Genomic DNA, 25,448 nt, shown 5'->3' with positions numbered 1-25,448 from the left:
CTGTGTAGTCCTCGGGTGCCGTGAGCGTTGTCGTGCCCTGGGGGGGGGCTGAGGGCTGAGAGCAGATGGTGTGAAATCAGGTGAACACGAAGAGGCCTCAGCGTGTTTTCCTGCCAATGTGAGGAGGCTTATGTAACAGCGGCTCATCAAACATCTGACTCTGTGTTTGCACGCTGCAGAAACTGAGGCAACGGGACACTGAGGAGAAGTTACTGAATAACAAATATTCAGACACTGATCACCTTGTTCTCTGATTGAGGTGATTTTTGAAAAAGAAACATCACTGGTGAAATGTTGGTGCATTTGCTGTGGTTAAGTTGGAAGTCAACCACCTTGGATCAGCAAGTTGGTAGAACAAAAAAAATAAAACTGACATTGTAATTAAAATTTGAAAAACTTTGTTTTGTTTATATACATATACATGAGTGTGTGTGTATATTTATATATATAGTATGAGACAAGAATATAACTGAGCGTGAGCTGCTGCATTAATCAAACACATTGTCCTCTCTCATATTCTTCTTCCAGCGGTCGTTCTTCCATCGTCTGACAGGAGACAACAAGTCAGAGAAATTCTTTAAGGTGTTTTACGAGCGCATGAAACTGGCGCAGCAGGAAATCAAAGCCACCGTATCGGTCAACACCAGTGACCTGGGCAGCAAGAAGAAGGACGAGGAGCCGCCAGACAAAGACGTGCCAACACGCAAGAAAGGTCAGGGGTCTGGAGTTTGGGTCGCAAGCATGAGAGTGATATGAGTGAGATCATGGTCTGACTTAAGAGAATCACACCTTAAACTAGCGAGAATAAGAAGAATTCCCCTTGGTTGACTTCTGTGCACTAAAGGCCTTTTGTTGTTGAGTTTACTCTTTCATTTTCTCTATTGATTTGAAGTCATTTATTACAGCATGAAGTCAAACTCTTCCTGAATAAACACAGGTTAATCAAACATTATTTTCCCTTTTGCATCTCAATGATTATAAGGACAGTTGCAGGAATAAGTGACTTCTTCAAATGAGGACTCATTGTGATGTTTTACTCACTCTCCTGTACCTGTGGTCAGTCAAAGATGTAGCGGTGGTGGCCGTGGTGACCGAGGAGGCGAAGGAGCAGCTGGTGGAGGCGTCCGCCGTCACCAAGAAGGCCTTCACCACCTACCGCCGCGAGGCCGAAGCCGAAGAGCACCAGGCTGCAGCCGAGGGCACCCCCGTCCCCACCGTCGACAAGGGCCAGGAAGAGGGCGAGATGAGCGTCATCATCACCATCATGCAACCCATCCTGCGCCTCATGCAGCTGCTTTGTGAAAACCACAACAGAGAGCTGCAGGTCAGCCACTGCAGCAGTTTGTCAGGGCTCCCCCCCCCCCCCCCCCTCCTTGGTCCCATGACACGCAAACATTTCCTGACCAGCAATCTGATTTTCAATCACCACACTCGTTTATACAGAAACGAAACCAAGCGGAAAATAGGCACCTTTTGCATAACCTCCTGATGCAGCTGTTTCCATATCTAAGCCTGTCTTGGTCTGGTTTCAGTATGAGGAGTGTGAGTTGTGTGTGTTTGGTAACGGAGAGCTCCTGCAGGCCCAGACAGAGAGACTTCCTCCTCACACTGACTCTGTTTACACCTCAAACCGGGGACAGGCCTCTGTTTGATATCTGTTGGATCAGTGCTGAATTACTCCAACTTGCCCGAACAAGTGTGGGTGATGCATTGATTTACTGCCAACCACGCAGCACAGATGATCAATATAATGTTTTTAATTCTTTCAAAGACGCCGCTGCTGTAACTGTCTGGCTGCTGCAGAGGTTTGCATGCTCAAACAGCAGACAAGGCACGGTTGATGAATTACATTTTTACATAAGAGAAAGAAAGAACATTTTTGGGGGGATTTTCTGAGTAGAAGCTTAAAAGAGAGTTTCTAGTACCAATTGTCTGGTGTGCCTATAGTGAGTCTTCATTTTATCTCCCTCCATCATCCAGAACTTTCTGCGTAACCAGAACAACAAAAACAACTATAATCTGGTGTGCGAGACGCTGCAGTTCCTGGACTGTATCTGCGGCAGCACGACGGGAGGACTGGGGCTGCTGGGACTTTACATCAACGAGAAGAACGTCGGCCTCATCAACCAGACCGTGGAGAGCCTGACCGAGTACTGCCAAGGTCCCTGTCATGAGAACCAGGTGATACACGTCCCGGAGAACCCATTATTGAGGCTCATAATCCTAAAGTCTTATTTATTCTTATTCCTCATCTACCAACTGATTCCCCAAATGTCTGTTTGTCTGTCTGTATGTGGAACGTATATCATGCAAATGGTTTATCTTATTGGCTTCACACTTGGCATTTATTTTGTAAAATGCCAGAGAAACAACAGTGCCAATTTTGGTGCAATTTGAAAACCTGATACGTTCACTACTAATAAAAATCTCTGTCGAGGCAACAACAGTCATACAATCACTTCCTCTTTGGCAATATGTCTTCAAAGTAAGAGCATAGCATTGGTTTTATTGCCACAATGCTTTATATTAAGCTGAATTACAGAGCTTTTATTTTGAAAAGTTGTGAACATGGATCTGAAGGTTACTTAAAAGACATCTGAAATAGCAGGAGTCAGTTGAGTCAATTAATTCAAACTTATAAACACACTAATAAAAGGTAATCAAGTTTTATTTTTTGAAAAAAAACAAAACTAATATCTTTACTGCAGATAAACCAGGAAGGATGAGCACAAAGTTTTCTAACTCTGCACCATTGACTGTTTATAAAAAGCTCTGCACACAACATCCAGAACACAAACAATAAAAAGTGAAAGTATATTTTATATAGTATCACAGTTTTAAGGAGGACTCACTGATGACAAGGAATAATTCTGAAGCTGAGGCTTAAACACAGGACAAGAGAACAGTCCATTCCAAACAGGCAGGTTTAGAACAGGCACTGACATAGTCAATGTAACTTTTTCAATTGTCAATTTCCCTTTTACAAACTGGCCTCAGTTTACGTCAGAGTGACCTGTCCAATCTAACAGTCATACTTCACGGTGGTTTTGTTTGGGTGTTGCTGTAATCAGTCCTGTGCGTTCACTCTCTTCATGCCCGGCACCCTGCTGCTGCTGCCATGACGCCACCCGGCCGCTTGTCTTTCCACAGCAGTGTTAACTCCAGGCTGCCTGTGTTTGTTCTCTGGCATGGAGCCGCTCTGCTCGTTCTGCTCACATGATGGTGGCATCCTCTGCCGCTGTGGGGTCATACGATGGCAAGTGTGACTGCCATGACTAAATAAGTAACTTGATAAAATGCATGTTTGCTATTTGAACTGACAGCTCCTGGGGGGAAGGGGGGATTGCCAGAGCAACAAAGCTCTCTGTTCATATCCAGTGAGTGCTGGTATTGTTTCTGCTGGTGTTTTTATTTGTGTGGTATCAAGCATCTTGATCAAATTGTATCAACACGCTGGCTCTGAACCATTTGGCTGCCACAGGCCACGGATTCGTTTTGGGGCGTGGCACATGTTTTGGCAAAATAAACAGGAATCTGTGTGCACAAAGCCAATACTCATGAAATTAGACCAAGAATAATAAAATGTGACCCACCTCATCAGCACATGACCGGGTTGAGGTTGCAAAAATTTCGAATCACCATGAAGGGAACAAATGCCAGTGAATTAAAATTCTATTGGTTGGCCAGATACAGTTCAAATCTGACTTTTTCTCCCGGACAGAGGTTTGAATTCTGCCTAATCCAGGATGCTGTGAATCCCATCTTAGAAAGAGACAAAGTATCCCAAACTTCTTAATACTCAGCTTATCTGTGTTTTTTATTGTTCAAATGGTTTGAGAATTGTTTTGATGACTGTAACGATATAAAATTCATAAAGTAGTCAGCAATTTTCACCTCCACGAAAGAGGTTATGTTTCCACCCCTGTCTATTTGTTGGTTTGTTTGTGAGCGTGAGGCAGTACATGATACAGCACATGTAATGCAATTATGCTTTATAAACTTATGAGGAATACATAAAGAGGTGGTATGGATATAAACATGTTTGCATATACATTCAGACAAATACCTAAAAACCACAGATACATGCATGATCCTTGTTTGTGACTATACTCCATTGCAAACACACACAGATAACCATGCACATGAAAGTGAGTACAGCTGCATGCATGCTACCCTCAGCTCAAGAGTCTCCTGAATCCCAGTGATCAGGGAATCAGTTCTCTATCACTTGAATTTAAGGGGACACTTGGCTCTTGGGGGAGGTAATCCAGAGTCTGTGGCTCAGGAGGTGGAGCAGGTCGGCTGCTGGTGTGTGTGAGTGATCAGAATCAGAATTATTTGTATTGCCACGTATATTTGCATATATTGGAAATTGCCATGGTGTGGTTGGTGCACTGTACATAAAACAATCAACAATATATACAGTAAGAAAAATATACATTAAGAAACAATAAGTTATGGAAATAAATTATGTGCGGGGGGGTAGAGTCAGTGTGATGCAGTGTGATGTGTGACAGATGCACTGTATGAATGTGTTAAAGATAATGTCATAATTTAGAAATCTGTATAAACAGTGAGTAAACCATGATCATTTTTTTAACTTTTATATGAAACCTACTTATCTGTCATACTGCCGTGTTTTTACATCAGAAAACATTGTTACAGAATATAAAAAACACTTTAATTTACTGTCATTTCATTGGTTCGTCAGAACTGCATCGCCACTCATGAGTGCAACGGCATCGACATCATCATCGCTCTCATCCTCAATGACATCAACCCCCTCGGCAAGAAGAGGATGGATCTGGTGCTGGAGCTCAAAGTGAGTTATTACTGGTTTGATGAGAAGAAACCCTTCAGAAGGAGAGTTACACAAGGCGCTTGTGTCTTTCCTGATTGATGCCGTTATTTTTATTCCTCCTGTGGAAAAACTGCTCTCACGCTAACAACACATCACATGAGTCTGTTACGCAAACACCAGAGATTAAAATCAGGGAGAGTTTTAAAACATAAAAATCTGACATAAACTTGTGAACCTATTGTGCTAATTAAATCACAGACAGTATTCAGAAGTGTAATGATTGTGATCTCAGTCACAGCTCCAGGCTAAACTGAAGACACACATTTCTTAAGAGATTATCTTTTATGAGAAATCTGTGAGTTGAGAGAATCTTGCAACAATGGTGGCTAAAAATACATATTTGAGGCATTGTAAAGTGTAATTATATGAGGGATCCTTGTGTTCTGTGTGGAAAACTGAACATCCGTTCTCTATTATCTCTCTGCAGAATAATGCTTCCAAGCTTCTTCTTGCAATCATGGAGAGTCGCCATGACAGCGAGAACGCCGAGAGGATCCTGTACAACATGAGGCCTAAAGAGCTGGTGCGCATGACCTACTTCGAATCGAGACGCGGTTCGGAAGTGGATGTTACGTGACAGTCTTCTGTCTTGTTGCAGGTGGATGTGATAAAGAAGGCCTACATGCAGGGGGAGATCGAGGTGGAGGAGCCACAGGAGGGTGAGGAGGCCGAGGAGGAGCACTCGGCGTCCCCACGGAACGTCGGCCATAATATCTACATCTTGGCACATCAAGTAAGCCGCCGACTCTCCTTAACGTCAGCAGAGGCCGTCACACTTTGGAGCCAACGCTGTAGCACATGCATATGGTATATAATGTAACATAACCGATGGGAGTTCAATGGCTTCACTGTTTCTGCACGTCAATGTCATTTCCTGTGGCTGCTACAGACATGTGATACTCGCCGTTCTGCGCCTGACTCCTTTTTCAGCCCTCGGGCGGCGCATGTGCTCACGCCATGATTTAGGTTAACAACAACAACAGTTATAGTTATGCATCAACCAATGTCAGTCCACACCCTGCAGCCTTGTGGTGAAATGGAAAGGAGGAATTAATGGCATGCATTGTTACATAGAAGCTCTTAAATACCAGCCATGTTTCCTCAGTTGCCGCACATGTAAAGCAAAAACATGTACTGTCAAGCAAAGCAATGTTGATAATAAAACTTTGACATGTGTGATGTGTTTGTCATTGTTGCGATGATGTCGGTTGTCGTTTCAGTTGGCGCGTCACAACAAGGAGCTGCAGGCCATGTTGAAGCCGGGGGGGACGTACGGAGAGGGCGACGAGGCACTCGAGTTCTACGCCAAACACACGGCTCAGATCGAGGTTAGTTTTCTGAAAAAGGCTGGATCATGTTTGCATTTTATTTTGTTAATTATATCATTTTAAGATTTTAAGAGATCTGTGCCAGCATGAGACAATTGTAACTGGTTAGGCATTCAAATTAAGTCATGTGATGCTGTTTTTGCTGGCACGCTTTATTAAGTCTCACCCTGTACCCGGACAGAATGACGAGCACCTTTTGGCATGTGTGCACGTTTTGTTGTGCACAGGCAGTGAAAAGAAGGAATGCTGATTTGTGGCAGTGTTCTGAACCGAAGAAGCTGTCGGTTCACTGTCAGGGTTCACAGTGACAGGAACTCTGTGATTAGTGGCCTCTGCTCTGCTTCCGTCCAGATCGTGCGACTGGATCGCACCATGGAGCAGATCGTCTTCCCTGTCCCGAACATCTGCGAGTTCCTCACCCAAGAGTCCAAGCTGCGCGTCTACTACACCACGGAGCGGGACGAGCAGGGCAGTAAGATCAATGACTTCTTCCTGAGCGCCGAGGACCTGTTCAATGAGATGAACTGGCAGAAGAAGCTGCGAGGCACTCAAGAGGCCACTGCTGACACCAACACGGTTCCCTGTACGTCTTTCTGCTCAACTCTTTACCTTCTAATGCCAAGTTTATATGCTTTCCTAGTCCCATCCCTCCAGGGGCCATCACTGACAATTAAAAAAAAGCTTATTACGTCTGTGACAGTCATGTCAGCTGCAAAGAGCCTTCACACATGTTCATCTACCATACATAGAATACCGTTAAGTAGAACACAGAACTCCATCAAGGCCCAATAGTCCCCTCGAAGCCACATCTTAATTCCCTAAATCCAATATATGTTCCAGAATTCATAGATACCAATGCCCTAAACATGACTTTCAGCAAGATCTATGAATAATTCCCAGGTGAAAATATAAAAAACATAAAAAATAGAAGGTTGGTTTTTGCTTAATCCTGGTGACAAACAAACAAATCAACAGACAAACAAATGGACAGGCGTAAAAAGATAACCTCACTGACAGAGATAATAAATTGTTAACAACACCAGTCTGTGAATGGCTAATGAGAGCCAGTTAAACTTAACCGTTCTAGCAGCCGTGAAGAAAGCTGCTAATCTCATTTTCCAGATAGTCGGCCAAATTTTATAATATGACTGAATAAAATTTTTATTAGCTTCCAATAACAGAAAGATCCAAAGTTACAATAAACTCTTGTTAATATACATACATTTTGACTTTTAACATTCAGTTGTTAAAGTATAATAGCACTAACAGAGAAATAAATAAAAACAAAATATATTGATAAGCAATCGTGACAAACTTGCTCTGATGATTGAACTGGGAAATATATTGTAGGATCCACGTGTGAAAAGGGGCCGAGCTCTGCTCCCTAAATTCCGAACCCTGGAGGAATGGAAGTGAAGAGAACATACAAACTGTTTAAATGATGAGTTTTATTATAAGTTAATAAATGGTTTAAATTAATTAACAAGTGTTTTGTCCTGCGAAAAAAAAGCTGTGGCTGGTGTGTGCCATGTTTCTGCTTTATATGGACATAACGTGGACAGAAAACTTTGAACAGGCAGGAAAGATGTAAAAGAAATTGACATGTGAGAGAGACAATTGGCCTCAGATGAGAGTGTGAATCCTTTCAACTTCAGCTGCTTTCAGACTGAACTCCGGAGATCCTCTGCAGTTTCTCCAGAGGAGGTGCATGTGTGAACGCAAATGTCTGAGTGAGAGCCTCTGGAGTTTCGGCAGACTTTCTCCGCCTGGCTGCCTGTAGTATAAAGTCTGCAGGAAGTTCGGAGCAGCCAATGTGAGACCCCGGCAGAGGATCCTGCGCTGGAGTGGGGAGGTTGATGAATAACAGGCAACAGAAGCAAACATGAAAGAAAGGAAATATCACCAGATGAAAAAGCTGAGCCATACACGTAGATGACACTGATGTAGATGTCGAGAAGGGTTGCGGTGATAAAAGCAGATGTCGGTGTTCATGTGCTCTAAACAAAAACATGTGATCTCAGCAGCAGAATGAATGTTACATCCTGTCTCCGTCTGATGAATCCTGCGGTTGATTTGTTGCCGTTGTGAAGTTGTCTGAGATGAGAATCTCCCGCCGCCCAGTTGTTCATGTGTGAACAGAAAACTGCGGAGAAAGTCCAGACCCCATTCTCCAGAGTTCTTCTGCGGGTGTTGTCTGAAAACAGCTTGAGTCCCCAGGTTACTCCATGGCAGTCCCTTCCTACAGGGGTCAATTTATGTTCAGTCACATGTTTCACATTGGGAAGTGGCACCACCTAACTGGAGACTAGTAAAGCCTGGGTAGTGGACACCGGTTATCTCGTTAGTCAGGAACAGAAAACCAGTAGAAACTGTTTGCAGGTGGTCCAGAAAAATGTTCACGTGGAATAAATCACTACTTCTTTTTTCACTAATCTTAAATACCATAGTCTGGACGGCCAGAGCACTATCCTGAGTTCATCTTTAACCAGGGCACGTCCCTGTTGACCCGGTTAACCCTGACTCATTCTCTGTCTGTGAAGTGACCGCTCTCTTTGTCTGGCTTTTGGAGCGTGACTTGTCCCATGGTCCCGCCTGAAGGAAGATGGTTTAGAGACCATATTTTTCCACTGGTGTTAATCCATTTGTCATATATATATTGACTTCTGCTGCTAAAAGTGCCACCATCAGTTCTCCTCTGAAGAACATCCGGACTCAGAATAGTGTCGGCCGTGCATATATAGATGTAGATTCGTGTGCTTTTACTCCTCAGAGTAGAACATTCTTTAGAGTGTGAAATGTGCATGACAGTGGGTTTTGTGTCCTCAAATGTGTTCAAGCATTGCCTGATTTTACACTTCAAAGTGAAGCCTTTGTTTACAGATTTGCTGCATGTTACGGGACTTGAAACCACACACACCCCCTTTTAACATTTGACCCCAAATTGACTGCATTTGTCTAATCACAAATGTAATGGTCGACTTAGAAGTGTTCAGTCCGTGTTGGAGCAAAGTCGTAATATTCCAAGAATGAAGTCGTTATTTCGCGTCTTTCGAAAGAAGTTTTCTATTCAAAAGAAAGAACCACATGGATTTGGAGGAAGTTGCCTCCTTTGTGGAAGAAGAAGGAAATGTTTGGTGATAATGATGATAAAAGTTTTTTGTGCTTCAATTTTGTCCCAGCCTTTTTTAGTTAAATTAGGAATTTATTCTTGAAATATTATAACTTTTCCTACTTAAATTACATCTTCTATATTTTCAGAATTAATACTCTGTTATTTTAATATTACCACTTATCTTAATTTTAATAGAATTAATAAAAACATATTTTTTCTAAAATTACGACTTGTGAGTTAAAACTTTATTCTCGAAAAATCTCCTTTTTTCCCGTATAGACCTAATACCCTGTTGTATTAGAGGATTAAAGTCTAGTTGGACAACAAAAACATTATAAAATTGTTCTGCTGCTGTGAAGAAGCACAGGCACAAAAGTAAGTCTATGACGTTAGTGCATCTCAACCCTTAACATTTCCACATGTCGTGATTTACATCCAGAGCCATTGGTCAGTATCACTGCAGGGACTAGTTAAGCCATCTGGTTGATGCTAACTAATTGTTTTTGTTGCCAAACTTTACTCCTAATCAATCTGTCATATCTACGATCTTTAACCTGACCTGATCTATACCACAGCTACAAACTGAGACAAGTTGCGATCAATGAATATCAGTATTTATGTCGAACAGGCTTTGACTACATGTGACTGGAAATGGCATTTAAGTCACAAAATCTATGCAGGTTTCTCCTCTTTGCCTTCATGTTTTTTACTTTTACTGTAAAGTGAAACTGTTTGATAAATAATGTTTGCTCTTTAGCACGGTTCATGTGAAGTATAGTATAGTGTGCATGATATTCCTCTGCTGCAGTGCTGACTCTGCAGGACAGCAACTTATATGAATCTGCCTCTCCACCCTCCTGTCCTGCAGCCCAGCCCATCTTGTACTGGTGCTCCAGGAACATGTCTTTCTGGAGCAGCATCTCCTTCAACCTGGCTGTGCTCATGAACCTGCTCGTGGCTTTCTTCTACCCTCTGGAAGGCATCCGCGGAGGTCAGTCACCTACAGTCTTCACCTTTAGTGTGTGCGTGTGTTTGTGCTTTTTAACAATGTGGTTAATAATAGTTCAACTATTACAACAGGAAATGAGTGACACAGACATCAACACTTCAGGAAAGGCCTGGGGTGAGGCCGGAGGAATGGAGGACATACTGTATCATGCATTACCAGGAACCTGTACGGCAGTGAAAATTTAAGCGAAGAAACGAGGTCAATGGATTGTTAAGCTAATTGACAGGTGCAGCTGCAGGGCGTGAATAGTGGAGAAAAAAACTTCCACCGGAACAGTGCGTTAAAGCCAAGTGGTTGTTGTTGTGTTTCAAGAGGGCAATGCTTAACTGACGGACTCTTTACACTGACAACAACCTTGAAAAAACAAAAAATCCAAATTAATCATGAGCCAAGTTGAGAATGTATTCCTCGCTGACAATCTACATGTGAAACTGCAGCACCCTCTTAATTTGGTCCTTACCTGATAGATATTGTTACGTTTCCGAGCTACGACACTAAGACAAGAATTTACATGTTATCAGATTTCTAGTGTCATTCTCTGGCTGGTCTTTGGTCTGAATCTTCTCCGTCACTTGTAGTAACGAGGCTTGTATCTGTGTGTATTTGTTGGAATATAGAATGACATAAAAACTGCATCTCCCCATAAGGCCTAGGTTCCCAGCTGGAAACAAAATCCCATGTCTTGAGGTGTGAGAAAAGGGACACCTGATAAGCTACAGATACACAAACAGAAAAGTCAGATGTCGGACATCTTACTTAACTCTCATGTAACCCACAACACTTCATCTTTGATTCAATCTGTTGATTTCCAGATTTTCTGTAAATTATTTGCAATAGGTGTGGTATGGAATAATCCATCAAATGTTGGTTCAGATCTGGATCAGGGAGATCAAGGAATCTTCTTTTACTTTCTTTGCATCGTTTCCCACAGAATATATAGAAGTATGGGCGTTAGGGGCGTTCACATGCGCAGAGGTTGCTCTCACGTGCAGCAAAACCCGATTGACAGGTGCACAGACTAAAGAGTGAAAGAGAAGATCTCACATACTGCATTACATGCCACTTGGGGGTATCGGCAAAACTGCATCTGAAACTGAGAAGTGATTATGGGATAGCACGAGCCAGCCCACAGCGAATACATCTGTATCCAGCTGTACAATGCAGCAAACAGAGCAAAACACCAAGCTAGAGATCATTTATGTTATCATACCCGGGTGGGAAACATTAGAACATGGCGTAGTTGATTAATGGGAAAACTCTGCTTTGACATGGCGAGAGGGGGAATTAGCCTAGGCGGAGGTATGAGCTCGCAGACTGCCCTTCTAGTATATTTATTTGTTTGTTAGCAGCACTACATGAAAACCACCTGACCCAAGGAGAAGAACCTAAATGGCGATTTACAATCACGTTCTTTAACATTTTGAGATATTTCGAGAATAATCCAAGGATTTTAATGACTGAATGAGTAGATTTAAATGTGGTTTCATAAGGGGACTGTTGAACCTTTGTGGAGGTTTGTGCCCGCCGAGGGCAAATATAGTTTTTGGTCTTTGGGTCATTGTCATGAAATATGAGCTTTGACTGTAAAAGTGGCCACCACTGTGAACACCAGAGTAGATTAACTAATAGTCTCCCTACCTTGTATCCTCAGTTTGACTTGTCTCTAAGAGAAAGTAGCGAACCACCCACAACGTTTACTGAGCAGCCTTTTACAAGACAACACAGTGTTGATGTGGTGACAAAACATGTTTCAAAATCCAGCCCTCGTCTGACAACATTCATTCCAATACTGAAAGCGCAGATGATGTCATCTGTGGCTTAACTTTAGTTTTTCTTGCATCCCATCCCCCTTTCATATTCTGAGGTACTTCCCAGTGTTTGCTAGTAACAGTATTTGACAGGAAGTAAACATGGACCAGAGCTGCTTCCTTGACAAGAAGTTATCATATCTTAATTATCAGTTGCTGACTGGAAAGAGCTCATGACTTGGGGCTTAATGATATTGAAGTGCATTAAAACAACACCAACAGTTAAATCATCAGCTGAAGTCGATCGGTTGATCTAATGAAATCCTTCTTACGGATTTGGTGTGATATTTGAATCTGTTGATCCTGACATGAAGCATTGGATTTGTGTGACAATCCATTTGAGAACCGACCAATGCCCACCACTTCTTCCTTATGACCTGAACATGCATAATGAAACTGAAAAGTATTTTGAGAACAATGATATAAATCCAGTCTGTGAAAAAAATTTTGATTGAGTTAGACTTATCTTATGTACTAATGTTTGAATGATTTTAATAATTAATAAGAATGTTAGATGATCTTTTTTGGTAGATGTAGAGCAATGGCACTTAGTAAAGTTTTCCTCCGCCAAGGCCCAACAGTTGGCATATGTATGTGCACGTGTATTTTGTTTTTTCTTCTTTAGCTTTTTTGAATTCTCTGCTCTACCTCATTCTGACTTGTGTGCTGCTGTGACAAGGGGAGTTCCTCACTTTGGGATCAATAGTTTTATTTTGTCAGATCATATCTTTAATTCACTTCGCTAAATGTACATTTTCGTCAAAGTCCATGAAATATTGAAAGAAAAACACACTATGAAACGGGAAGGAAGTGAAAAGAAAACCATGGGTCAGTCCCCTGATCTGGATTCACACTAAGATTCACTGGGTTTTTCCCTGACCAGTACCACATCCTTCCTTGTTTTTTTGTAATCCTGCTTAAAAAGAAACATAACTTCCTTAACTAATAGTTAATAAAGAACATAAAGGAAAACCACTATCCGCTAACAGGAATTATAAAGGAAAAACAGGGATAATTGAGCTTCTTTGTGGGATCTACATATTTGACCCCGCTGCCCAAACCATATTAACCCCTGGGCAGGCAGCTTCTGGCACATGACCTACATTTTCAGATTGAGGTTGTGACCATTTGTCTTGTGCTGGGTCACGAAGTGTAAGAGATTACCTCAGATCTGGGTGGGTGATACCAGGGACAGAGGGGACAGACCAGAGAATGTTTTCAAGCACAGTTTCAGTTTTCTGTCTGTTTCACCATCGTTATTCCATCAAATTTGTTTTCTCTCAGTTCTCCTCGAGGGCAGTGTTTGTGGGGATGTGAGAAGCCGCAGCCATTAAGGCCTCCATTGTTCTCGTGCAGGGCAGCAGAGAGAAGACACACATTGTGATTCACATACACTTTCAATTGTTCTCTCTGGGGTCAAACGGCGAGGTCCCTTTTGTTTGAACTTCCTCAAAGCGACACAGCAGAGACCAAAAAAAGAGGTTGTTAGCTTAACTCTAGAAACTGCATGTGGTTTTCAGTGTCAGAGGTCATGTGAGAGCTCAGTGGTTCATGCCGGGACACCCAAATCAGTGCGAGGTGGTGTGAAGTGATGTTTGCAGGTTATCAAGCGAAGATTTTTTCATTTCATACTGAATATTGAATGTGTTTTGAGTTTGAAGACAAATTGGCAAACTGAAAGTAATTCAATTAATGTTGTTGCCATGACAGAGATCAGCCCCCGTGTCTGTGTCACTCCAATAGGTGAAGTAAAAGGACTACAGTGCTCCTGTCGCCTGTTGGTTAAATTTGTATTAATATTGAATGTATCACGTGTTCAAATCACACCAACCCCGGCACTACATTTCACTGGCACATTAACAAAACACATGGCAAGTGTGAAGCCGACAAGACAAACGGTTCTGAGACAGACATTTGTGGAATCATGAGGGAAGATGTAAAGGCAATTTAAATCCTGAAGAAAAAAACCTTCAACTTAATTGGAACTGCTTCTCAGTGGGTATGTCTCTCAGTGAATGTTCCCTCTGGTTGGTTTATTTGAAAAGAAACCGGTTGTGAACACCTTAAGTAACCCCAGGCTGCACACCTCCTGAAGCTGAATGCCGTGCTCTGAGTCAAACAGTGACAGAATGGAGGAGAAGTGAAGAATCACCAGTTTTCACGGTGCAGCACACAGATCCCATCAGGCTGCACTTGGATTCACTTTGGTTTTAATGTGAGCGGTTTCAGTGTAAAGGTCACTGTCTCTGTCTTCATGTATCTGCAGAGTAAGCAGAGACGACTGATCTTAGACTGTAGGTGTTTGTGTATTCCACGCCGCTTCGTCTGGGTCGGCTGCCAAGTCCGCGAGCAGTGCCCAGGACCGTCCCTGGTGAATTCAGATGAAGCCAAGTGTATTTTTAGCCAGTCGGGGAGTTATGCAATGAGTACCTGTCATGTGATCTGTGCCCGGAGAGGCGAGAAGAAGGAGGGCTCAGAACGGAGGGCACAGAGGGAGACATTGAAAGTCCTCATGGTGCCTCGGAAAAAAGAAAACCTGACTGATCTTTCCAGCTTGATAAATGCATTGGTGTGTGTTAACAACACAGGGAAATAATATTAACAGTGAGTGAACTGGTATTGCTTGCTGAATGCTCGTCAGGACTTGGCTCTAAACCGTGCCCGGTGAGCTCATGTCATGCTTTGCTGATCCACAATGATTGATGTGGAATACATAACTGTAGGGTAAACCCCTCAGTACACACACACACACACACACACACACACACACACACACACACACACACACACAAATACACACAGAGTCGTGTCTCCATGACTTCAGAGGGTGTCACATTGAATGTGCCCTTCCTGGACACTAGCTATAACCTTAATCATACTTACTTTTTGCCTACCCTTATCCTTACTTTACCTTAACCCTAACCTAACTTCAACCCTAACCTAACTTCAACCCTAACCTAACTTCAACCCTAACCTAACTTCAACCCTAACCTAACTTCAACCCTAACCTAACTTCAACCCTAACCTAACTTCAACCCTAACCTAACTTCAACCCTAACCTAACTTCAACCCTAACCTAACTTCAACCTAACCTAACTTCAACCCTAACCTAACTTCAACCCTAACCTACCTTCAACCCTAACCTAACTTCAACCCTAACCTACAGTCAAGGAAGACAAGTTCCAAAAACTATGTCACTACAACATGATTAATACCTGGACCACATGATGACATGCATAGACACAAATTTGTATTGTTAAAATTTGGATTTTTGTACAATAGCTGTGGTGACCACAAACATAAAATGAAAATATATGTTCTATGGGGGCATCACTTTCTTTACAAGACATATGCACGACCTGTCACATGCTTACATTGTCTTTACTTGTCAGTCCTGTCGGCTTTAAGAACAGTGTCCAGAGTCATTACAATGTTATACACATATCACAGCTATTTTCATGTGTTCTGGGATTGTGCCCAGAATCTGGGAGACGCTGTTAGCCTCTCCGAGCTGTTTTAAATCGAGCTGTCATGCTCATCTGTTGCCCTCGTTCTGAATGACTAGACAAATTTGGGCCTTACTTTTAGCTGGGCTAGCAGACACTAAGGTTTTGGACATCATATACTTGGAGATGTTAACCGCTTAAGTCCAACGAGTGCAGGAATCAGTTGAGGCTCTGTCTCAATAAACCTGAAAATTACTTAACAATGATATTTTATCAGAGTGGGTGGCCTTGATCTGGGGGATTGGCATTCTTGTCATGGCAATTTTACTGTCTAAGTGAATATATATGGCAATGCTAAATACAGCCTGCATACTGAAAATGTGCATTTATATTGATGTCACTAATCTTTCTAAATATGCAAAAAGCTTGAACTGGGGTTCAGGTGTTTCTACAATATTAATTCATGTTAGAGTTTAGTGTTGTAGAAGTACGGTGTGTATCTTGTCGACATGGTTAAAAAGAGAAGAACTCTCAGTTTGCACTGTCCCTCTCTAATACAACCTCCTTCCGCCTCAGTAACCCTGGAGCCACATCTGTCGGCCCTGCTGTGGATGGCCATGCTGGTGTCTCTGGCTATAGTCATCGTATTACCTCAGCCTCACGGCATCCGGGCGCTCATCGCCTCCACCATCCTGCGCTTGATCTTCTCTGTCGGCCTGGAGCCCACTTTGTACCTGCTGGGTGGTTTCAATGTGAGTGTTCCTCAGTGTTACATCCATATGTTTCATATAATAAGGTAGAGTTTTAACACTTAAATTTGCCTCACCACAATATGCCAAACATTCATTTAACATTAAACCTTTTGATAAAGGACTAATACCATGGTGCTCAGTAGCATAGTGCAACATTTAGCATTCAGCTTAAGATCTAATGAGGTCTATATATTATTATGAAGTTGTCCATGATGCTATTAGTATTTCAGCATCATGTATCTCCTCTGAAACTTGAGGACTGCCCTGACTGTGGGAAAAGCTGTATTCAAACTAGCTGGATTAATGATCCTGTTTAATATGGGATGATTATAATTCCAATTTCTCAAACTGAAAAAATGCTTTGAAATGTAATAAAAGTAGTTTTCCATGAAATAAATTCAATTCAATTTTGATAGGCTGAAGAAAATTCACATCCCTCCAAACATGAATGTGTATTTGAGTTTTTTTACACTGTCTCCAACACGTTTTTCACAGTTTCACACCTGTCACTGTTCTCCCTGTGAATGAGTTTGTTTTCTAGGTTTGAAACCTTGTAAATGTTGATCTAAAAAACAGGTGCTTGATCATTGAAAAAAATCTTCAGAAAAGATCAAAGAAAAAATCTTATTACAAAACTTTGCAGACGGACACCTCCCTTACTACTGCCGTCTGCTATTTCAGAGTTGAGCTCACAACACCATTTTTTCTGACATTTCACATTTGTGAGCTTACGAATCACATGATCTTTGGCAGTGTTGACCTGCAGCTCTGATTAGAATCTCTGAAACTGATGGTCTGAAAAAAAGTCATGATCCGGAAGGCAGGGATATTTTTTTACCTATCAAAACATTTGTCAAGGCTTAAAAACTTAATTTAATTCATGCAAAACCTTTTTAGTTCATTTGAAGCTTTCAAAGCCTTTTTATTTTAACTTGTTATGATATTTATCGCAAAGTTTTCTCCCTTCACACCCACCACTCAACACTGGTGTAACAGTGGGGGGTTAAGGTTAAGGTTAGCTCACAAACGTCACTTATTGCTGTTTAATGTTGACTCACAAGCCCGGGAAATTCCACACTACACTGGTGGTAAACCACATCTACTTTATTTTGAATCGTCTAAATAATGGCCATTTTTAAATGTCTCCCAAAGACAGACATACTGCTGTGACTACAAATGAGTAAAGATTACACTCTTACTTTAAATAATTTGTGTGCTGTGTTTGTCCATCTCTCTGCAGTTATGTAATAAGGTCATCTTCCTGATGAGCTACGTTGGCAACCGGGGAACTTTCACACGAGGGTACAGAGCCATGATCATGGATGTGGAGTTCCTGTATCACCTCCTCTACCTGATCATCTGCAGCCTGGGGGTGTTCGTCCATGTCTTCTTTTACAGCTTGCTGGTACGTGAGCACACACACAAGCTTTATAATCTAAACCCAATATAGACGCTGGACAATATAGACGCTGACTAGCAACAATGTCCAGCTGGTCCTGAATAGGAATATAGAGGGTGTGGTGTAGGCTGTATGTTTTGTAATTTGCATTTGAACACATGAGAAACATGAGATCAAATGGATTTATAGGGCCCTATGAAATCCGTTTTGTTTTTTTCCAAATTCCGTTTTGTTTTTTTCCAAATTCCGTTTTTTCCGTTTTCATTTTCATGAATTCCGTTTTTACACTTTAAGCTATTTAAATCATCAGAACGAGTGTCAAATAAGTGCGAACGAATACATTTATTAAAACATCACAACATTGCACTGTTTTCAGTGCTTCAAATAAGAACATTACATAAATAATAAAGTGCTTATAAACTTTTCACAGTGTCCTTAAAGTGTAAAAAATGCATAACTGAGGACTTGAGGACCCTTTTTGTAACAATAAAAAGTGCTTATAACCTGTCCTTCATTTTAACAAATCATAACTCACCAATGACGATGTTTAGGACGCTACAATCCCGTGCATCCGTTGTTTCATCCACAACCACAGCGAACTTCTTCCCCCTGATCTGCTTTAAAACGGCAGTCATGTGTTGATCAAACACTCGAGGCAGGTGAGTCTGGCGGAGGCTGCTGGCATTTTGGGGGAGCGCTCCTCCGTGTTTACAGTGTTTGACTAGAAACGGGCGTAACTTTTTTAGCTTCTCATGGGGGATGTCAGATGCGGCGCACACAGCCACAAAGTCCTCAATAAACTCCACTCTTGAATCTGCTGAGCTGATTGTAGACGTAATTGTGGTTTGTAGGGCCGTGCCCTGGCTATGGCTTTCACTGTTTTTAGATGGATTTTTGACTTCAAGTGGTCATCGCACGTATCTTTTCTTTTCCAATCAATAGTATGTTGGCATACTCGGCAAAACAGCTGATTACCTGAGTGATAAAATTGTTTTGGGTATTGTTCCGCTCTGAATTTTGGGGTTAAAACCGAATTATTAAGCTTTTTGGAAGTTTTAGGCATTTCCGCGGTCAGCCGCGGGCGCTTCAACTTCTTGTTAGGAGCGGGGGCGGGACCTATTGTTTGCATCCCCGCTAACTAGGCTGGAGTGGTGGACCGGGTGTTTTTAGCATTGTTTTGGGAGTGACTGCTAAACATTCAGTGAGGTTAATGTCACCTGTATTGTTTCCCTTTCTCTCGAAACTGAATTTCACCAAAATAATGGCGAATTCCGCTGCATTCCGTGTTAACAGTAGATTCCGTTTTTATTGTCCGATTCCGTGATTCCGTCCGCGTTTTCGTTATCGCGGAAATCATAGGGCCCTAGATTTAGATGCCATTTGATTACTCTGAAACGTTTCATTTAACTATGAGATGTTGTTGGTAATTAAATTATTTAAATGAATACACGGATCTGAGGAAATTTTTTGCCCTCATGCTCACGTTTGCGCACACACTTCTCTCTTTTTCATGCACCTTGTCCACACTCATCTGTGAATGCTCCATCTCTCCAGCTCTTCGATCTAGTTTACCGAGAAGAGACCTTGCTGAACGTAATAAAGAGCGTGACCCGCAACGGCCGCTCCATTGTCCTGACAGCCGTGCTGGCTCTCATCCTCGTCTACCTCTTCTCCATTGTGGGCTACATCTTCTTCAAGGACGACTTCATTTTGGCTGTCGACAGAATACCCAACAAAACACTGGGTACGTTGAAATGCAGGTTTTTTTCTCAATCCCTATCTGGGACGGACATAAATTACTTGCCCTCTCGTGACTCTCTGGGTCAAGAGAGGGCTTGGAATGTTTTTTACACACACACATACACACAAACACACACACACACACACAGTCACACAAACACTAGAATTCTGAAAATGCATGAAATCAAAATGAAGCTAAGAAATACAAATGGAAATACATGAACCCTCCTTTACTTCCATGAATTTGGTTTTCCTTTCTTTTAGCATCAGCTCCAATCTCACCATATAAACGATGTCTCTGTTAATAATATGCATTGTGAAAAAATCATAACGTGCTGATTGTTCAGTCGCAAAATCTTTTGTCTTTTTCACTTGAACAGAGCACGGAGCCAGTATGGTGGGAGAGTTCTTTTCTGTTGGAGCGTGTCAGAAAGAAAACAGAGAAAACTGCTCAGAGCCCAGGGTGGAAGGTAGGATGACAAAAGTGGAACATAAGCGTGCGTGTGTGTGAGTTTGTGCGTGTGTGTAAGTGGGATGGAGGTCAGGCGACAGGGTCGAAGGGTTCTTTTGAGTTTGAGTTCACATGTCGATGCATTCTTGTTTCTCAAGAGATTCCCATGTGTTTGTGTGACCGTGTGCTTGTGTCTGTCTGCCTGAGCATGTGAATGTCCTCGCTGACATCTGACGCAGTCGGAGGAGATTCGTTCTACTGAGCTGCAAATCTGGGCAGCGGGGCGGTCATGGGATCACCTGTCTGGTCCGACTCAGGGGAGTTCAGGGAGCCGGGTGAAACGCTGAGGGTTTAGACTCCTTGTGTCTCAGGAGAATGAGCTGATTTTGGGGCCCAGGGTCACAAGGTCACGGATTAATTACCATCACGTACTAGTAGGTCAGTGAGTGCACCCGGTGAATGGTGCAGAGGGCGTCTCGCTGCAAACAGCGGGTTCTTTGCAAACTGGCTGACCTTGATGGGAAAAGCTTCCAATCAAAGAGGGCCACCTTATAACTGAGCAGCTGACCGTGTTGAATCTGCAAACCGCCTGGAGTCTGACCTCATCCGGGCTTCCCTATCCATCACCACCGTGCTGGCCAATTATGTCGGTCTTGTTTTCGTGTGTTTTTGTTTGAGAAATAAATCCGTCTGGTTAGGTTTTCTAATGGGCCTGATTTAATTGACTAATAATGTATGACAGATAATCTAAAATCAAGGGTTTAAATTAAAATAGTGCGTTGGACATAAATACATTTTAGTTTTTTGCATTTTTTACTCTGTTTTCACTCTTTTTGTGTTGCAGCTTAGCGATCAGACAAAGTTTTGCATTGGGCTGGAAATTACTATCTGACCAGTGCTGGTGTGTTTCCATAGCTCCCATTGCCATCCAGCCGTCAGCGGTGGTCATCGAGGACAAGGAGCGATCCTGTGACTCCTTACTCATGTGCATTGTCACAGTATTGAGTCACGGCCTCAGGAGTGGAGGAGGTGTTGGAGACGTCCTGCGGAAGCCGTCCAAAGAGGTACAAGGAACAGGAACGACAGTGAAGAGATCACACCCAAGTCCAGTTGAGGAACAAGAACCCAGAGTCATTACACGTCCAAAGACATCCTTATTAAACCCCTTTTGGGAATTGTAGTGTGGAATCTGTTAGATTACAATGCACTTTAAGTCAAAACTCTACTACTGACAACAATAGAATGAAATAAGTATTGAAATCCTCAGGGTGAACAATTAAATTAAAGTATGGATAGAGATCTAATAAGGACATTTTTGTTTAATGAGCCCATGAGAGGATTGATGAAATGTGTATTTAATTTTCTCGGACTATAAAAAGTACATATTTGACCCAATCAGCAAACATTGTCGGCCAACTCCATATCATATGGATGGTGTGAAGAGGTGCTGGCTTTATTGGGTCTGCAGTGGCTCTCAGACAGGAATGATGTGCTGGTGGGTGAACGAGGCTGCACGAGGACTTTCAATAACTCGAACAAGCCAGAAAAAACAACTAGTATTTATCCAGGGTGAAGACAAGCTTTTATTCTGCCACAGCATGTGGTGGCTTTGCTGCTTTGACCCATAGAATGGGGCCATGGCTCATTAGACTCATTTAAACCTCAGTTAGCTTATAGCAATCATGTGAAGTCTCTGCACTGTTTTCTGTTGTGTCAAGTGGTGTTTAAGACGAGGGGGACTTCTATGTTGTCCAAGTGACGGCAGTAAAACCACATAGTGGGGCCGCATTACTCTAAATCTTTACATTTCAAATAAAACTTAAAATATTACATATTTTAGCAATGAAATATGACTTGTCAATGTCAAAGTATGGATTTAGAGGAGTGTATTACTCAAATCGCTTAACAAAATAATGAATAAATGATTATTATCAACCTTATATGTGCCTATAACTTTAATAATTTAATAAGTAAAACCAAATTTGCAAATCAGAAAGTAAATCTATTAAATCCAAATAACTCTTATGTGAACAATTGACATTGCTTATTATTTTGCATCAATTATTTTTTCCCTTGCTCCAACAGGAACCTCTTTTTGCAGCCAGAGTGATCTACGATCTACTCTTCTTCTTCATGGTCATTATCATTGTCCTCAATCTCATCTTCGGTGTCATCATCGACACGTTTGCTGACCTGAGGAGCGAGAAGCAGAAGAAAGAGGAGATCCTGAAGACGACGTGTTTTATCTGCGGTGAGGGATTCAATAAAGATCAGTTTTTCTATGTGATGATGTTGAAAATGACCTATTATTATTATTATTATTATTATTATTATTATTATTATTTAAAACCATAAAAGCCGGTATGCGTGCTCACTAGTTGAAGACTGACTCTTCTTATGGGAGTGTGACCTTTGACACACATTGATCTTCTTTTACCGATCATCTCGAAATTGCAGTGTTACTCCCTTCTCAGCAGAAATGCCTCACAGTTCAAATTGAGTCGATGCTGCAATAGCTACCGGTGCAGTATAACCGGCAGGTGTGAATGCCGCAGCTCACACATGGCGTCAAAATCAAAAGAAATCAAACCAGTGGTCCGCTGCAGGTGCTGTGTGTGTTCCTGTGTGAACATGCAACTGCTGTGATGCAGCTTCGCATCAGGGCTGTTTTTCTAGGTATAAACAACAGAACGCCTCCTCTTTCCCAGAATGAAGGGTTAGTCATGGCAAGTGCGGCTGTGGAGGAGTAGTGCTTCTTCCTGTTGCTTTATGGGTCTTGACCATGTTAGACTGCACACTCACCCAGGCACCAAGTGGCTAAGCACTCACTCATTGGCACCTCGTCTGAAGCTTGTCAACACTCTTTGGTTGATTGTGGTCATTCTTCCTGCTTTGTGTTGGGCAACTGGATTAAGGGTTATTCCTCTTTTGCAAACGCGGCGCAAACAATAGGTGGCCATTTTTAGCACGTCTCACCTCTGACGTTTTGTCTGTCCATTCTCTTGTGACCCTGTTTCCTCTCGGGTTTTTTTCAGTCAGTCAACGTCATTCAGGTCACAAGAACCTGTGTCATGTTGTAACACAAAGAGCATTTCTTCACTCTTCTAGAGAAATGGGAGCACTGTCTTTTACTGTGTGTGTGTGTGTGTGTGTGTGTGTGTGTGTGTGTGTGGTATCATTTTGTTTCCTAGGTTTGGAGAGAGACAAGTTTGACAATAAGACCGTCACCTTTGAAGAGCACATCAAAGTTGAACACAACATGTGGCACTACCTGTTCTTCATCGTCCTGGTGAAGGTCAAAGATTCAACGGAGTACACTGGCCCGGAGAGCTATGTGGCAGAAATGATGAGGGTAAGGATGTGTGGTGCACATGTATTTTGACTTTTCACTGATTCAAAAGTCCAACATATTCACACAAAGGCCCTTTTCCTCTGACATCGGGGTGGAAAGCTCAAATGCTGATATGAGCAGAATATTGTACTACTGTGATAAATGTAAAACTCGCATATAAACAGAAACTCCTTTCATTCCACATACATATCTTTGACAACTCAATTAGCAGGTATACACGTGTAAACCCCCTAAAAAAAAGGGATTTGACTCCTTTCCCAATTGCCAGCAGAGCAGGCTGCCTTTCAGTTTCTTTTTAAGATTAAGTTGGGAGATGATTACATCTTGTAAATTTGACTTACAGTTTCATATATATGTGTCCAAAATGTGCATGGATACTTAAATTTAATTAAAACGTTGTCCCATGACTCATCTGACTTTAACTTTCCCCTGTATTTTCAGTAGCTTATCAGTTTAATCTCTTTTGGACGAAAAATGTGTTGTTAAACACAGGTTTTTTAAAAACAGGTAAAAAGGGGGATTGACTGCTTTCCCATTGACTCTAAAGTTTTATTTTTTTACCCAGATGAGTCGTCTTTGACGTCACAAAAAAATTCCAGAACGTTTTTTTACACAAAAAGAGGTTCCGGTTGGAGCAAGGGGAGAAAAACAGTTGAAAAGAAATAATAAAGTGATGTCACACAAACGCACACACATAGTTTGAATGTCCATCGAATAAAGTTTAACTCTATTGTTCACAGTTGTGGCTTATTTGGATTTAATAGATTTCCTTTCGTATGTGCAAAATGGATTTAATTGATAAAAAATTATATTACACATGTAGAAGTACAGCTCAAAACTGTGTCTGTGGCCGTTGTAGTCTTGATAGCTGAATTTGTTTCTCAGGTTTAAACAGGTTGATTACTGCATCCCCTTTATGTTTCTCTGCAGCAGCAGCATAAACAATTATTTTACCTCATCTGCCCCACAATAACAGGTCTGCCTTATGTAATCCCCGCCTCTGTGACCTTGTATCCTTCCAAAGTATTATCACATCAGTCAGCTTTGAGAATGGGGAATTCAAACAGAGTCTTCCATTGGCATAAAATGTGTTAATCCGCTGAGGCAGCCATGCCTTGCTTTAATCATTAAACACACACACACACACACACACACCTCATGGTAGGCACTTAGCCAGAGCAGGACTTAGTCTCATGAGTGTTGTTAAGCAGCAGTGTGACGAAATTGTGTTTATCATTCTTCATTAATTTAAACAATATTTTCTCTTTTTTTTACAAGTTAAATTACAAGACATTGCTTTTAACAGTGCATTAGAAACTGATGAAAACACTAAACGTTATAGGCTATTAACAAAAATATTGAAATCTCAACTAGTAAGTTTGTGTGTTTTGCACAACACACCAAATACACACGGGTCCATTTCAGCTTTTTACTGTACGTCACAACTGGGTAAACCGGATGAAACAAACCCATACAAATACCTGAAACAGAAAGAAAAAAGATTTTTTGGGATAGTTGCATCACAGTTGTAGCCTGTGAGCAATTAGAACGTTTAAATGCCGGAGGAAAGCCCCCTCTTGTGAAGTGGTTGCTTCTCTGACGCACTTGTGTCGCTGTCAGCTTCTGACACAGTTTCTCATCAGATGCCATTCAGCCCACTTCACTGCCTCTTGATCTGCGACACTCAGTCTTGTGAGCAACCACCTGATTTTGGATTAACCCCCATCCTCTCTTCCGTTAACCTTGCACCCCCCTGAGCCAAATTTCGTTTGTCATGGGTGCATTCTGACCAGCGGTTTCTGAGGTGCGGCCTGAGCGGACAAGGCACTCATGGTGCAAAAGACCCCGGTGACCCGTCAGCTGACCTAGTCATCCTTCACATTGACTCTCAGCTTTACATGCAAGTGTTTGATGCCTCTGTGTAGTGTTGTCTACAAAGATTGCAGTGTTTAGTTGGCACTGCATTAACTTTCAGGTTCTCTCCTCAAACACGTTTATTTCATCATTCAAGTTGATACGTTTTTTTCCTGGATTTCCTCATGTTACTTACTTTAATAAATTTTCTCCCCCTTGATTTTTATAGTTAATTTTTTGTGATACAGATGGTAAAAAAAAGAGTGAGAGATTGAGAGAGGGGCGACATGCATGCAACAGTTACTCATTTTCCAATTTTTAAGAACACAAAATATA

At 41.9% G+C, this 25,448-nt stretch overlaps 1 protein-coding gene across 1 annotated transcript in view; it reads left to right on the top strand.

The window, feature by feature from the left end:
• itpr1b (inositol 1,4,5-trisphosphate receptor, type 1b) overlaps nucleotides 1-25,448 on the top strand; it is an 89,499-nt gene that overhangs the window by 58,147 nt on the left and 5,904 nt on the right. The window contains exons 44-59 of the mRNA XM_061070174.1: nucleotides 529-712; nucleotides 1,062-1,324; nucleotides 1,981-2,181; nucleotides 4,712-4,822; nucleotides 5,289-5,384; nucleotides 5,460-5,594; nucleotides 6,082-6,189; nucleotides 6,541-6,772; nucleotides 10,170-10,292; nucleotides 16,141-16,316; nucleotides 17,557-17,721; nucleotides 19,270-19,459; nucleotides 19,836-19,925; nucleotides 20,822-20,970; nucleotides 21,992-22,157; nucleotides 23,098-23,258. Coding sequence (XP_060926157.1) covers nucleotides 529-712; nucleotides 1,062-1,324; nucleotides 1,981-2,181; nucleotides 4,712-4,822; nucleotides 5,289-5,384; nucleotides 5,460-5,594; nucleotides 6,082-6,189; nucleotides 6,541-6,772; nucleotides 10,170-10,292; nucleotides 16,141-16,316; nucleotides 17,557-17,721; nucleotides 19,270-19,459; nucleotides 19,836-19,925; nucleotides 20,822-20,970; nucleotides 21,992-22,157; nucleotides 23,098-23,258 — 2,550 coding nt within the window. The remainder of the gene's footprint in view (nucleotides 1-528; nucleotides 713-1,061; nucleotides 1,325-1,980; nucleotides 2,182-4,711; nucleotides 4,823-5,288; nucleotides 5,385-5,459; nucleotides 5,595-6,081; nucleotides 6,190-6,540; nucleotides 6,773-10,169; nucleotides 10,293-16,140; nucleotides 16,317-17,556; nucleotides 17,722-19,269; nucleotides 19,460-19,835; nucleotides 19,926-20,821; nucleotides 20,971-21,991; nucleotides 22,158-23,097; nucleotides 23,259-25,448) is intronic.

Source organism: Limanda limanda, chromosome 4 (genome assembly GCF_963576545.1).
Source record: "Limanda limanda chromosome 4, fLimLim1.1, whole genome shotgun sequence".
Taxonomy (NCBI): Eukaryota; Metazoa; Chordata; class Actinopteri; order Pleuronectiformes; family Pleuronectidae; genus Limanda; species Limanda limanda.
The sequence above is the reverse complement of the archived record's forward strand: the minus strand, read 5'-3'. Positions and strand labels throughout refer to the sequence as shown.